This window comes from Plasmodium gonderi, assembly GCF_002157705.1.
Source record: "Plasmodium gonderi DNA, contig: Chr12, whole genome shotgun sequence".
NCBI classification, from domain to species: Eukaryota; Apicomplexa; class Aconoidasida; order Haemosporida; family Plasmodiidae; genus Plasmodium; species Plasmodium gonderi.
The window spans coordinates 921,852-936,348 of NW_021628937.1; the positions used below are offsets into that span (position 1 = coordinate 921,852).

A 14,497-nucleotide genomic window follows, 5' to 3' on the forward strand; every position below is an offset into this window, starting at 1 on the left:
GCATAGTCACAATTATTTCCTTCCTTGCACCTATTTTCCATATGAAGCGGACACAACTTTGTCTTCCAAAAATGTTGACGAAGGGTTACTGACATCTTCATTTTTTTTGTAAAGTTTCGTAAAATGGTATTTAATTTGATAGGGTGAGTCGAAAGGTTATTGGTGTAACAACAAAAAAAAAAAAAAAAAAAAAAAAAAAAAAAAAAAAAAAAAAAAAAAAAAAAAAAAAAAAAAAAAAAAAAAAAAAAAAAAATCTCCATAAGGGAACTATTTTAGTGAAGCTACACAACACATGTTACATAAATACAGCTTCAGTATTTCAAAATAGATTAATGTTTTTTCTTTAAACAGGTTGAGAGGAAGAAGAAAAAAAAAAAAAAAAAAAAAAAAAAAAAAAAAACTTCCTACATATCTTCATTCAATAATTCCTATGAAAAGATGTATAAATTCTCCATATTACTTCATCCATTCGATTTTCACATGCATGTATGTTTATAGTGTATGTTTTTTTTTTTTCTTTTTTTTTTAAAGGTAAATAAGATAATATACGTCTTTTATTTTATTTTATTTTTTTTTTTTTTTTTTTCTTATGATATTCGCCCAATTAAGCAAATTTTCAATATTCAAGAAATGAGATCTTGATGTGCAATCCGGTCAAGTTCTATTTTTTTGTCTTTAACTCAATTGGGGTTATATTTACACACCGGTAGAGAAAACAGATTATAAATAATTAATATAAATTTTTGTAAATGATTTTTAAAGGGCTAGAGAATGTTTAGGGGAAAAAAAAAAAAGTACATAGAAATGATATATATGTAGGGGTTCATTTTCTTCTACAATATATATTATTTTATTTTAAAAGAAATAGCTAAAAGTTACATTTCCCTTTCGATAAAATATAAAACTCAAAACCAGTGGAAAAGAAGAGATTGTGTGTCATCCGATTTGTACACAGCAGAGATGAGATACAAATTATTGGAGATTATAAAGGCTTCGCGAATGTGACAGAAAAAGGGGATAAAAAAAAGGAGGGATCAAAGAAGTGAGGATCAAAGAAGTGAGGATCAAAGAAGTGGAGAACAAATAAGTGGGGAAAAAAAACGTGTACTTAACCTGTAACTGGTTATCTAATCAACCAAGTGTTTACCTTATTCTGTCAAGGCAACCTTCAATGGGTAATTATTTTATTTTTATTTCTTTTTTATTTCTTAACTCATTCCAAAATGTCAACAATTTACATTTTAACAAGTGGACTAAAGGAACACTGATAACATTTTAAACCTTTTCCGTTTTTTTTTTTCTTTTTTTTTTTCTTTTTTTACACTTTCTAAAAAAATGAAAAATAGAAAAAAATGAAATTATTTTCATATATAATTTATAGTTCTGTACTATATAACATAACCACAGTGATAGAAGTTTTTCATTACTCATTTGTGAATCTTTTTGATGATGGCCTCACGTTTTTAAGCACATTTAAAAGGAACACTATTCCATCGGAAAGCGCAAAATGGGATGACCCTCCTGATTCTATCAGTATTGCTGACAAAACCCAATGGGGTCAATTTCGCCACGCACATTTGCTTCATCTGTTTGTTTTGAAAAACTGTCTACCCTCCCCCAGGTGTAATTCTTACACATTTTATGTCAATCCAGTAGAAAAGGAAGAAAAGGAAATTGCAGAAAATTTCCAAATTTTTTCAACATTCTTTCAAAACATTCCAGGAATTTTCAAAAAGTTGTGTCAATTTTTTTCCACTGCATATTTTTTTTCTCCTCATTTTTTCTGCAGTGATGTTTACATACTTTTAAAAAAAACGTGGAGGTATATTTATTTATTACATGAGAAGAGTGTATCGGTTACTTCTACTTCTGAGTCTTGTTTTACACCTGGCATAATAAGAGATAAGGAAAAATTCGCTTTTTCTTTCGCTCGCGCCTGCGATTCTCAATTCGAAGTTCAGAAGCAAAAGCAACATGGAGAAGAGAGAGAAACAAAATTGACGTGGCAAGACAACCGAGGTACACCTGGTGGGGGAAGGGAAGAAAATATATTCCAGCATCCAAAGGAGATACAAACATTAGGACAGAATCTGCTGAACGATAAGTACTACTTGACAAAGAAGATAAAGGATGTGTTCCGGAGAACAGGATTCAGCAAACAGAGCGAACTAGATGTGATATACATTCCTCGTGTAGTTGTAAAACAAGAAAATAGAAGTAATGAAAAATGCACACAATGTGTAGTAAATACAGTGCATTCCCTTTATGCACTAAAATTAAGACATGATGTAGTTGCTGAGAGGTATACAAAATCGATTCATGGGATAGAACCGTCAGATGTGCAGATTTACTATGATTATGAAAAAATGGTACAGAGGGGGGAGAAGATTACTGAAAATTTACGTGATATTAATATGAGTAACAGAATTGGTAGAAGCAAAGAGAGAGATGAAGAAGAAGAAGAAGAAGAAGACGTAAAAGAAGAGTTCTTCTCTTTCATGCGATGGCTAAGAGGGCCATACAAAATGATCGACTTTGTGAAGAGATTATATATAACATATTTGGGAAAGGAAGAAGAAATTTTCACAGAAGTAGAACCTGATGCGGGAAAAAGCGTAAGGAGACATGAACCAAAGAAATTAAACTATACTATGAAGGGGAAAATGGGTAGCGGATCTTTTGGAGAAATATGGTATGCAATAGACATGAAAAAAGAAGCATCTTTTAAAAATGTGGTTTTGAAAAAGATATTAATTCATAAAAATGAAAAAACTTCAGAAGCAAATGCAATGAGAGAAATATATTTTGGTGAATTGCTAAAGAATTGTGAAAACATAAGTAGATTCATTGAATTTTTTACAGAATATGAAATGTCAGAAGAGAACGGAGAACAGAAATATGTATGGTTAGTATTTGCAAATGAAGGATATTCCTTATCGGATCATATATTTCATGTAGATGAAAATAACGCAAGTGGGATGCTAACACCAAGTAATTTATGGTGGAGTATAAAAAAACAAAATATAGGCATGCTAGTATTAAAAGACATAATTCAACAAATTTTAAATGGAATACATATAGCACATCAGAAAAATATCACACATAGAGATTTAAAAATGGAAAATATTTTCCTATCTGCTAGTACACCTTTTACTGTTCGTGTTGGTGATTGGGGAAGTGCAGTGAAATTTGGAAATGATGAATTTTTATTTACTCCTTCAGAAAATGAAGAAACAGAAGGATACCAACCTCCTGAATCGTTATTTGGGCATATGAGAAGAAATTTTATGAGATTACCATATTATGATATGTGGAGTATTGGTATCATATTCTTACAGTTAGTATTGGGTACTAAAAATCCATTAGAAGTTAAAAATAAAAGAAATATAATAAAATTACAAAAATTTTATGCAAAATATTCAACTCCAGATGCATTAAAAGAAGCAATATTTTTGCAAAGTTTATCAGAGCTCTGTTTACTCCCATGGAATAAATCATCCGATGAATTGATACTTTTAAAAAAGAAAAAGTATCCCTATTCATCCATATATAAAAATAACAAAATTCTTAATATTATTAGCCTTTCTCTTACCACAAACTTGATTAATTTAAAGAAGCACAGATGTAGCAGTTTCATGTTGGAGGAGTTTTCCACTGCACGCCATTCGTTAATTTCCGTAATTCCGAATGCATCTCCTATTTGTAAGGATGCCAATTGTTTAGAAGCCTACAATGACAGCTTAAAAAATTCTGTGAAATATGGTTACCAATCTGGTGAAGTTGTATATGGGCATTTGATAAGTGCCAATTTGCACCTCAGAGACAAGCAAAAAAGGAAATTCACAGATGTAGGTGCAGACACAGCAGTAGACGTAGGGACAGACACGGATAAGCATATATTTTTGAACAATTCATGTGATGATGAGAAATTCCAGAAGATTCTACAGGATAGAGATCCCTCGGGGGTAGGTCTTCCAAATGCAAATGCAAGAAATTTACTCAGACGTCTGCTTACGTTTGATTATGCCACTAGGATAAGTGCTGAGGAGGCTCTCAGGCATCCCTGGTTCTTCGAACCCTAGTTGTGGAAGTGCAGAAGTGGGAGTAGATGAATCGGGATAGAGTAATGGGGATAGATTAATCGGGATAGAGTAATGGGGATAGATTAATCGGGATAGATTAATCGGGATAGAGTAATGGGGATAGATTAATCGGGATAGAGTAATCGGGATTGAGTAATGGGGATAGATTAATCGGGATAGAGTAATAGAGGTAGTGTAATGTGAGTGGTGTGGAATGATTGTTGTTTTTTTGCCTCCGTATTTTACTTTCTCTATTTTTCCAACCCTATTTTTATGGTGATATTCTTCGCCTGATGATTTTTTTTTTTTTTTTTTTTTTTCACCGCTGTACATTTGTATTCCACACACACACACACCCTATTGTGTATGTCATAAAAAGAGGATAGTAAAAAAAAAAAGAAAAAAAAACACATATGATTTTATTTTAAGAATGGACAAATTGTAAATTCAAAAGAGTAAAAAATATTTTAAAAAAAAATATTTAGTTCTGTTTATGATAATTATGCAATCGTCCATTCGATGAATTTTCCCTTAAACTCACTATTTTACCTCTCTTTTTTATCCTTTTCCACTCCAAATTTTTGCTTAAAAGTGTATGTACACACATTATCAGTTGTTCAGGCAAAAAAATGACGATATAATAATTGAGTGTGCAGAAATATGCATTCAAATTTCCATCTCCCTCAATCTATTGGTCTATACTAAAGGGGTGTGTTTGTATGGATTTTTGTGTAGAAATTACCCCAGTTACTTAGCATTGAAAAATAGGAAAAACTGTTTTCTCAATTGTAATATTTTCCTATGTTTTTGATGAACTTGTGATGATATGGCAAAATTTTCTTCATCAGTTTTGTTTCATCAGTTTTGTTTCATCAGTTTTGTTTCATCAGTTTTGTTTCATCAGTTTTGTTTCATCAGTTTTGTTTCATCAGTTTTGTTTCATCAGTTTTGTTTCATCAGTTTTGTTTCATCAGTTTTGTTTCATCAGTTTTGTTTCATCAGTTCTGCTTCATCAGTTCTGCTTCATCAGTTCTGCTTCATCAGTTCTGCTTCATCAGTTCTGCTTCATCAGTTCTGCTTCATCAATTTTGTTCCATTTATTTTTCTTGATTATTTAAATTTTTTTTTTTTTTTAAGCGTACACAAATATTTTTTCCTGTCTTACATTTGAAGAATATTGAATAGTTTTATCTTACATTTCTCCCCTCATCATTTTGTTGATTTTTCTTCGAAATGAAACATACTAACATTTTGAGTTTTCTGTTTTGCTTAAGCATAGGAGAATATGTATGCACAAATGCTGCATTTAATAACAAGAAAACTTTTTTTACCTTCTCTGGGGATTCTAATCTGAATACATCCAATGGTGGAGACATCAATTCGAATGAGTTGTTAAATGAGAGTGGGAACAATGAAAATGGAAATATGAAAATTCATAAAATTGTTAAGAAGGAGAAAAGCAAAATGGCTGATGCGTCCAATGAAAGTGTGAAAGGTATGAATTCTTTTACTTGAAATTTTGTTCCAAGTTTTGTTCCAAGTTTTGTTCCAAGTTTTGTTCCATGTTTTGTTTGAAGTTTTATTTGATCTTGTTTTATGGTGGGATTGGGGGAAGAGAGAGGGGAAACCATAACAAGCATGTGTACTTAATATAGGAACAATGGATTTTCTCGAAATTTCTGTGTCAAACATTGTAGATAGAGATATAGCTTAATTCTGCAACAAAATAAAATTGCTGAGAGTATAGACACACGCAGAGGAAGAAGAAGAAGAAGAAAGCAACATCGGAGGGCACAGCTGTAGAAAATTTCTCGAATCATGCGGTTACAACTGTTTGACATGTGCGGAAAATTATTTATGGTGGTTTCTTCCTGCTTGTCCTATTTCTTCCTACTTGTCACATTTCTTCCTGCTTGTCCTATTTCTTTCACCCCTCACCCCACTTATTTACGCATTGATCTCACACAGATTCAGTAGATAAAGCTAGTGAAGCAATTAAAAAAGAATACAAGCTGAAGGACTTGCCAGCATCTGGACTAAGTGAAGTATACATTAAAAAAAGTACAAATAATATTTATTCCTCTTCTATTAACAAATATACAACATACATTGCTGATCTAAGACCTATTCAGGAAGATGAAGAAGAAGCACGTGAAGACAGTGAATTTTTATCAAACGATTTGGAAGAAGCGGCACAAAATTTCTCGTCATATGATGAGCAGGTAGGGAGAAAACTAAGAGAAGGGAAAAAAAAGAAAAGAAAAGAAAAGAAAAGAAAAACAATGAAAGCAAGAGTGCACAATAGGGAAATCCTTAAATGAGGTATATCCTCCTACTCTTTCGCCTTCTCTTCCTTCTACACACACATACTTGCATACATGTGTGTGTCTCTTTTTTCTCCTCTTTTAGAACAACCCAGAAACAGAAACGGACGAAAAGAATGTAAAGAAATATCAAGCGGAGGTTATCAACACCATGAATCATGATACTGTTTATGAAAAATTTGATACAAGAGAATTAGAAAAAATTGAACAGGTAATATGTGGAAAAAATACTCCTTCCTTTATTTTTTTTATTTTTATTTATTTTATTTTTATATTTTTTTTTTTTTTTTTTTTTTTTTACCATACCTCAGTCTAATCTGCGAGGTTATCCCAGATTATACTAATATACTGCATTATGTCTGATCATATTTGCTATTCTATTAATCATTTTTTTTAACTTTTTTTTTTTTTTTTTTCCTCCCCCTAAATTTTCAAGGCAATGGAAGATTCGGATAAAGTGCGGCTTACACGAAATGGCGCACATATATATATATATATTTATTTATTTATTTATTTATTTATTTATTTATTTATTTATATATTTAATTTTTCGTTGATTTATTTATTTTTTCTTTTTTTATACCGCTTACCCATGTGTCTTCCTGCAATTTTGCTTGGATTTGCCAGATATGTCTTCAGGATTTTTCGCTTCCTTGCCCCTTGGAATTTTTTCGAACTAGTTCTGGATGTGTCCCATTAGATTCGTACAAAGGTCCTTGTCGTAAGGTGCGCTATTCCTTCTCTCTCCCTGCATCTATGCATACCTCCACATCTACTTCTACATCAGTGTGTTCCGGAATAAACGCAGGAAAACTTATTTTGAATGCCTTCTATTTTGAGTCCACCCCATGACACATATCAGGTGCAAGATAAACTCATGTACTTGTATGATAACCAGAAGGAAAGCTGGGGAGAAATTTGTGATGCCATTTGGCCATGTCAACCCCAAGAGTGCCCACATGGAACAGACTATGGTGCTGTATGTCCGATTAATTGGATCGATATAGGAAAAGGAATATGTAAAAGTCTAGAAGAAAATGAGAAATGTAATAAAAATATAAATTTTTCTAATATATCTATTGATGAAAAGAAAAAAATGGAATCAGATTGTGGAATCAGGTGGAGATGTAAGTCTGCCATTTTTGAAACAAATTTTGATTCAGTTTGTCCTCTCAATTGGGAAAAAATTGGTGAATCCAGATGTAAAGCACCCATTAATTATGATGGCCCATGTCCAAGAGTTGCAAATTTGAAAAAGTACAATTCTCATGAACATAAAAAGATGGTGGAAATTGCGTGTCTTGTAAATTGGCCTTACACACTAACAGTCAATCAGTACCAACGGGATTACAGCGTTCCCTGTCCCATGTGAGAATATAGAGGGCCATAATAAGCGAAGGAAAACGACCAAAAGGAGTGGCAAAAGGAGTGGCAAAAGGAGTGGCAAAAGGAGTGGCAAAAGGAGTGGCAAAAAGTGCGATAAACAGAGCGATAAATACATAACGGTTGAACCGGTGCACGAAACATTTATAGATACAGTATGTAGTGTCTACATTTTCTCCCTTTTTTTCGATTTTTTCGCTCCCCTTTCCCTGCACCCCGGATGCACCTAGTGGATGGTCTCTCATGGACAATGGATTCTGTCTGGCCCCAGAGAATTACAAAAAAAATGACAAATGTAACGATGTAATTTATTTCGGTGCCATGAATTCACAACAGAAGGAGTCTTACTCAAATGCATGTCAGGTGGATTTCCCTTTCAAAGGTTAGTCCACGCGGGAGAAATTAGACAACTTACATAGTACACATTAAAATGGAAACAAGGAAAAAACTTCACATATGTCATAAATGTGATCATATAAAATGAGGAAAAATCTCACTTTCCAATCTCTCCTACTCTATAATTTAAACATATCGTTTAGATGCTTATACTTTGAATATACAAGGAACATATCACACATATTTCTACTCCCTTTTTTTTTTTTTTTTTTTTTTTTTTTACTTCTCCCTAGAGAGGAACGGCTGTATGCGTAATTACTCGTATGCATGTCCCCTTGGTTGGGTACCTTCAGAAAAAAATGGATTCTGTAAATCACCAATTAATTATAAAAGCAGTATATGTAAAAAATATGCAAAATTTGAAAATATTTCCGATAGTCAAAAAAATTATTTCCTAAATGTTTGTTCTATTGATTGGCCTTGCGAGGGAGAGATCCAGAATTCAATGGTTAGCAAAAATGGAGCAGCAAAAAAAAAAAAAAAAAAAAAAAAAAAAAAAAAAAAAAAAAAAAAAAAAAAAAAAAAAAAAAAAAAAGACATAAATGTGCTCATACAAATGTGTTTTCTACACGCACGTGTGCACCTACATATGTATGGCATTCATACATATCAATTTTATGTGTTAAAGAAATTCCTCTACTTGGTCTAACCATTCATTTCTTGGATATTTTGTCACAGATTTACACACAAATTCCAGTTGCATATGCAACCAAACAAAAGGAAAAATCTCACAGAGGTAATAACTGAAAAGGCACCCCTTGAATGCATTCTCTCCAATTAACAAATACACATGTATTCATCTCAGCAAATATTTATTTTTGTACTCATAAGACTACCTTATGCCATAACAATCATTTCTTTAGGACCAGTAGATTCTACAACAGGAGCAATCATTTAGCGAATGTTCACGTTTTCACATTTGTGTCGAATGGAAGGGAAATAGATTAAATGAAAGGAAACATGTGCATACAATGATGTGGATATATTTCTGTTCATTTTTTTTGTAATAGTAAAAATTCATACTTCAGTAAAGAAAAAAAAAAAAAAAAAAAAAAAAATGAGAATCCATGAAAATTGCAACAAAGACAATTCTTTGCACCAAATTATTATGTTTGCTTCTGTTTATGAATGACTTAAATTTTGTGTTCACAATGTTATTTCTTTATTGAAAGTTTTTTTCATTTTTATTTTACTTTATTTTGTCTTGCTTTATCTTATTTTTTTTTTTTGTCTAAGTATGTGCTATATGAAGACATGTACAGATTTTTTGGATATATGTGCAAGGTGTTTTTTTTTTTTTTTTTTTTTTTTTTGTTATTCCATATTATTTGTTTAATTGTTAAGAGTGTGTAAATATATAAATAACGCATTATCATATAGGGGTGAGGGTGGGGGGATTCACAAATTGGTTATATATTATAATAACAAAACTTATCATCTATCATGTTTCTGTGTTTTATGCCAACGGATGTATGTGGGAGTGTATCTTATGATTATGAAATTGCCTGTGTAGGTTTCTCGGAGTCCTTTTTGTGACAGTGTATACGTGAATTTGCGGTAGTGGAGAGGGGGGAAAATGGAGAGGTAGACAAGTGGAGAGGTGGAAAAGTTTTCATTTTGCCTTTCTTTTTCCTTTTCTTTTTTTTCCTTCTTTGTCACACCCTGAATAAACAACTTCACACTTTTTCGCGACAGTTTTTAAAACACCGAGTCATTTCTCTCCACATTTTGCACGAAATTATATATAATGTAGAAAAACAAGGAAAAAAGGTGAATATATAGTTGTTTAATAAAAAAAATGGTGGTGAAAATAGGCTATCTTAAAAAATTATGAAAATATCCACATAAAAGAGGAATTTTTCCAAAATGATGATTGTAGTGTAGGAAGACAATTGTGTACGGAGAAAAAAAAAAATAATAAAATAAATAAAAATAAAAAAAAAATATAATAGACTTGAAATAAAAGAAAATTCGGTTTCCCCAACGTGGTATTTTTTTTTTTTCTTTTTTGCCGTGTAGCACTTTATTTTGGCTTGCATGCCTACTGAGCTGAAATTGTTTGAATGTTCGAGCTGATTGCTCGCGAACTAATGCTGGAACGGATACCAGGACTGAAGTTGAAATATTATTCTTTTTCTTTTTTTTCAGCTCTCCTCAGGCCATTTCCCATACTTGTTTTATTGAGACTATCTTTTTTTACTACTTTGCACCCGCTTCCTAGGAAAATTTGATTTGTTGTTTTTCTCGTCGCCATAAAAAACAAAATGGGCGATGCTGGCCTTTTATCGATCTGTGTTCCTCTACAAAATATGGGAAGGCAAAAAGTGGGGAAGCAAAAAGTAGGAAAGCAAAAAGTGGGGAAGCAAAAAAGATAGAGGGGGTAAGGACAAATATTCATTTTCATACCATACTATAATGATATTTTAAAAAATAGGGCTTTTCTGTCACCCGCAAGAATTACTCTTCTATTGGAAAGTTCTCACTTTTTTTTGTTTTTTATCTAGTTCTTTTCTCATCTTTTTTGTCGCTCTTTTCTCATCTTTTTTGTCGCTCTTTTCTCATCTTTTTTGTCGCTCTTTTCTCATCTTTTTTGTCGCTCTTTTCTCATCTTTTTTGTCGCTCTTTTCTCATCTTTTTTGTCGCTCTTTTCTCATCTTTTTTGTCGCTCTTTTCTCATCTTTTTTGTCGCTCTTTTTCTCGTTTTTTTTTTTGACGAATATGGCAAGCGATGACCCCCACCCCGCCCCCAACACACACGTAGTTTAGGATAATTTTGCAACTGCCCTCACTAGGCCTCTTTTTTTTTTTTCTTCTTTTTCTAGCAATATGTGCAAAAAATAAAAAATATTCCATATCCAATTACAATCATCTTGCAAATTTTTTGACACAGAAGTCAGAAAATAAGGAAAAAACATCTCCTTAAGTCTCGCGTCTGTACATTCAGATAGATTTGTATCGCTACTATCCGTTTGCTTAATCATTTTTGGAAAAAAAAAAAAAAAAAAAAAAAAAAAAGAAACCTAACCCCACGTAAAGTTTGTTGTACCTCTCCACCAAATCCCCTTTTTGTTATAAATCAACAGGTTTGCTGGCAACTGGGTGTTACAAAAAAATAAGCGTAGTTTATTTTTGTCGCACATTGTAACTGCTTCATGTTTGCCACACACACACATTGTAACTGCTTCACATTTTCCTGTTTAGTTTTCATCCCATGGGATGTAAGCATAAATGAGGATCCACACACGGAAATGAATTGTCGTAACGATAAATTGTTGCAGTTGATTAAGTCAGGAATGTTTTTTTTTTTTTTTTTTTTTTTTTTTTTTTTTTTTCCCCATCCCCTAGTAAATAGTAGTGTTTTTACACATATAAAACATGTATATCATAAGAAGTAATTCATCATATGTGTTATAAAAAAAAAAAAAAAAAAAAATACATATTCAGAAGTATTTCTTTTAAGATACTATACGAATATAAAATAACTACACAGCATTTTTCTTTTCCCTTTCCCATTCGCTTTTTTTTTTTTTTTTTTTTTTTTATTTTGTATACTTTTTTGTACATTTTTTTGCAAGATAAACAATATGTTGTTAATCTGATTTGCATCATATTTACATGCGTCTAAAAAGGAACAATTGATGCTTTCCTTACCCCATCCCGCACATATACACAAAATACAGACATCCCTACATGAGCCCTAGAAAGAAATTTCATTTGTCCTAAACTAATACCTTTTCGTTTGCTATTTCAACATATAATCTTTGTGTAAGTGTAAATATTTCTTTGTTTGTTTTATCTGGATATTACATTCATCTGTTCATATAGGTAATGCATAGATTTTCTCATGCTTTATATATGTGCCCATATATATATATATATATATATATATTTACATGTGCATGCACGGTAAGAGAAACTCCAGTGGAAACAAGGGATATCAAAATATTCTCTCCCTCTCTGCAGTAGACAGAATTTCCAAAAACAGAAGATTTGAGAAAAAGCAGTAAGAAGGTGCAAAACAAGACTCAGCTGCACTGTTTCCCCAGGAAGTTGAAAGTTCGAATCAGGGCATACTTTAAGTGCACTCAGTGGGACAACAGAACAAAGTGTATGATCACGTACCTATTGCACTTCGTACATATTGCACCACTGACCTCGCCCCGTTTTGTTGTTCCATTGAAAACTTGTAGACACATATAATGGAAGCACAGAGAAACATAACACAGGATCGAGTAGAAGAACAAGAGGAAATGGTACCTAAAAAAAAATACAGCAATTTGGTGAAGATAAGCAAAATGGATATGGAAGAAAAGGTAAACAAAAATGAATTGTTAGGAGAAAAAAAGGAAGAGAGAGAATCATTGGATTTTCTACCACTTATAGCGGATGAAAGGACACAACTTGAATTGAAAAAACTTCGAGAAGAAATTTGCAACTTTGATGATGGTTCAGACGATGTGATCATGAGTTTATCTATGAGTAAAACACCATGCAAAAGATATCATCATGATGAAGAGGAGATAATGTGTGAAAGTGCAAAATATGTAAAGACATATAGTAGTAAGAAGAGAGTATACACACCTAGAAAAACAAGTAAGAAGAATTTATTCCATTTTGAAGATGAAGAGAATGGAAGAGGAGTATCTATGTTTAGCACTCCTAAGAAGGTTTATACAAATAAAAGAAAAATAAATGAAATGATGAATGTTCATCATAACGAGCAAGAAACAAATAGGAGTGTAACAAAAAGAAAAAAAAAAAAAAAAAAAAAATCAATTTATGATGAGTTGGTACACTTATACACACCACGAAGAGAGAGAAACAAATGCATGGATTTAAAAGAACCCACAGATGCAGAAATAGCGGGAGCAATAGCAGATGCAAAAAGTGCAGATAAATGGCAAATGCACGAATCAAACATGAAGGAATTGCCTGAGTACATAAAGAACGAATATATTTCCTATTTGTGTAGTCCACTTAAGAGAAGTGAGCGATTGATAAAATCGAAGATAAACAAAATGCTTCATGAAAATATTGAACAGGAGAGACAAGTGAATTCAGAAAGAGGAGAAAAAGAAATGAACAGTAATAGTAACACAAGCTATACATCTAACTATTCAGAAATATCAAAGAATGAATATATTCACTGTGATTTTGAACCCGAAGAAGAAGAAAAATGTTGGGATGATTACTATACACAAGGAATTGATAAAGTAAGACCATTCACAGGTATAACAACAGAATTCGCTGTTGATATGATTACAGAATTGTTAAAATCTAAAATTAAGAAAATTGTTATCGATGAGAAGGAATACTTTTCTCCAATTACAGAAAATGACACGATTATGGAAATAGGACATGGGAATCATCCGTTGGCTGTTCAGATGTATGAGAAATGGGGTACAGTTGGAAGATATATAGGAGTTGAATTTAGTGGATTAGCTAGTAGAGAAGCATTAAAATGTGAAAAATTAAAAAATTTATTTTTAAAAAGAAAAGTAGAGTTTATTAAAGTATTAAGTATGAAATATTTTAAAGATGATTCTCTGAATGGTATTGTTACAGAATCAAATATTTCACAAAGTAATACAAAAACAAATTTTATAAAATCGAACTCATTTAAATACATTTTTGCTAAAAGTACTTTGGATTACATTACTTGTCGAATGGATAACATTGGAAATAGTGATGATTGGGAAGAGGATCTTCAGATATCTCCATCTGTTGTTGATATGTTTAACAGTTTATCAGAATCTTTGCAAAATTGTAAAAGTAATAGTAACAGATGTAGTAACTCATGCATTATATTTGTTGAACCTAGCAACTCGTCCAAATTCAGGGATCATATTCTAACCATTTTTAAAGCTATATATACTGCCACTTTTAAATATGACAGTGCAGCTAAATTTTTAAGATTAAGCAAAATTATAAATAATAACAAAGCATGTGGATATATGATTGAAAAGAGGAATGAGGTGTATCAAGACTTTGAGCACATTCGACAAGATTTTCTAAAACTCATTTTAAAATCTTCTGTTACAAAAAATGTTGATGAGGTGGATTGGTACCTACCCAGCACTGCACCTAGAAAGTGGCTTAGCACAAATTCGAATCACATCGAGTACTTGGTTAAGCTGGATAACCACACGTTTTGATCGCGATCGCCCCACACACACGTTCACTTATTCATTTATTTATTCATTTATTCCTTTATTTATTCCTTTTTTGTGTCCTTTGTTATGTCACAGAATGCAATTTCTTTGCTTCTCAAGCAGGAGTGCACTAGTGGAAGAAGCGATTCACCATGCGGTT

At 32.0% G+C, this 14,497-nt stretch overlaps 3 protein-coding genes across 3 annotated transcripts; all 3 read left to right on the forward strand.

Annotated features, from left to right (window-relative positions):
* Positions 1-1,352: 1,352 nt before the first annotated feature.
* On the forward strand, positions 1,353-4,082 carry PGO_121760 (protein kinase; the record flags this gene model as incomplete). The annotated part of the gene is made up of 1 exon (XM_028688968.1): positions 1,353-4,082. One exon carries the CDS (start codon positions 1,353-1,355, stop codon positions 4,080-4,082), a length of 2,730 nt encoding a protein of 909 aa, XP_028544769.1.
* Positions 4,083-5,315: 1,233 nt separating this feature from the next.
* On the forward strand, positions 5,316-9,083 carry PGO_121770 (CPW-WPC family protein; the record flags this gene model as incomplete). Its single annotated transcript, XM_028688969.1, has 11 exons — positions 5,316-5,577; positions 6,051-6,127; positions 6,215-6,304; positions 6,492-6,617; positions 6,843-6,863; positions 7,034-7,132; positions 7,269-7,774; positions 8,020-8,171; positions 8,419-8,633; positions 8,864-8,921; positions 9,049-9,083. 11 exons carry the CDS (start codon positions 5,316-5,318, stop codon positions 9,081-9,083), a joined length of 1,641 nt encoding a protein of 546 aa, XP_028544770.1.
* A 3,301-nt stretch (positions 9,084-12,384) lies between these two features.
* On the forward strand, positions 12,385-14,340 carry PGO_121780 (hypothetical protein, conserved; the record flags this gene model as incomplete). The annotated part of the gene is made up of 1 exon (XM_028688970.1): positions 12,385-14,340. The coding sequence occupies one exon, from the start codon at positions 12,385-12,387 to the stop codon at positions 14,338-14,340; it is 1,956 nt and encodes a 651-aa protein (XP_028544771.1).
* Positions 14,341-14,497: the final 157 nt, after the last annotated feature.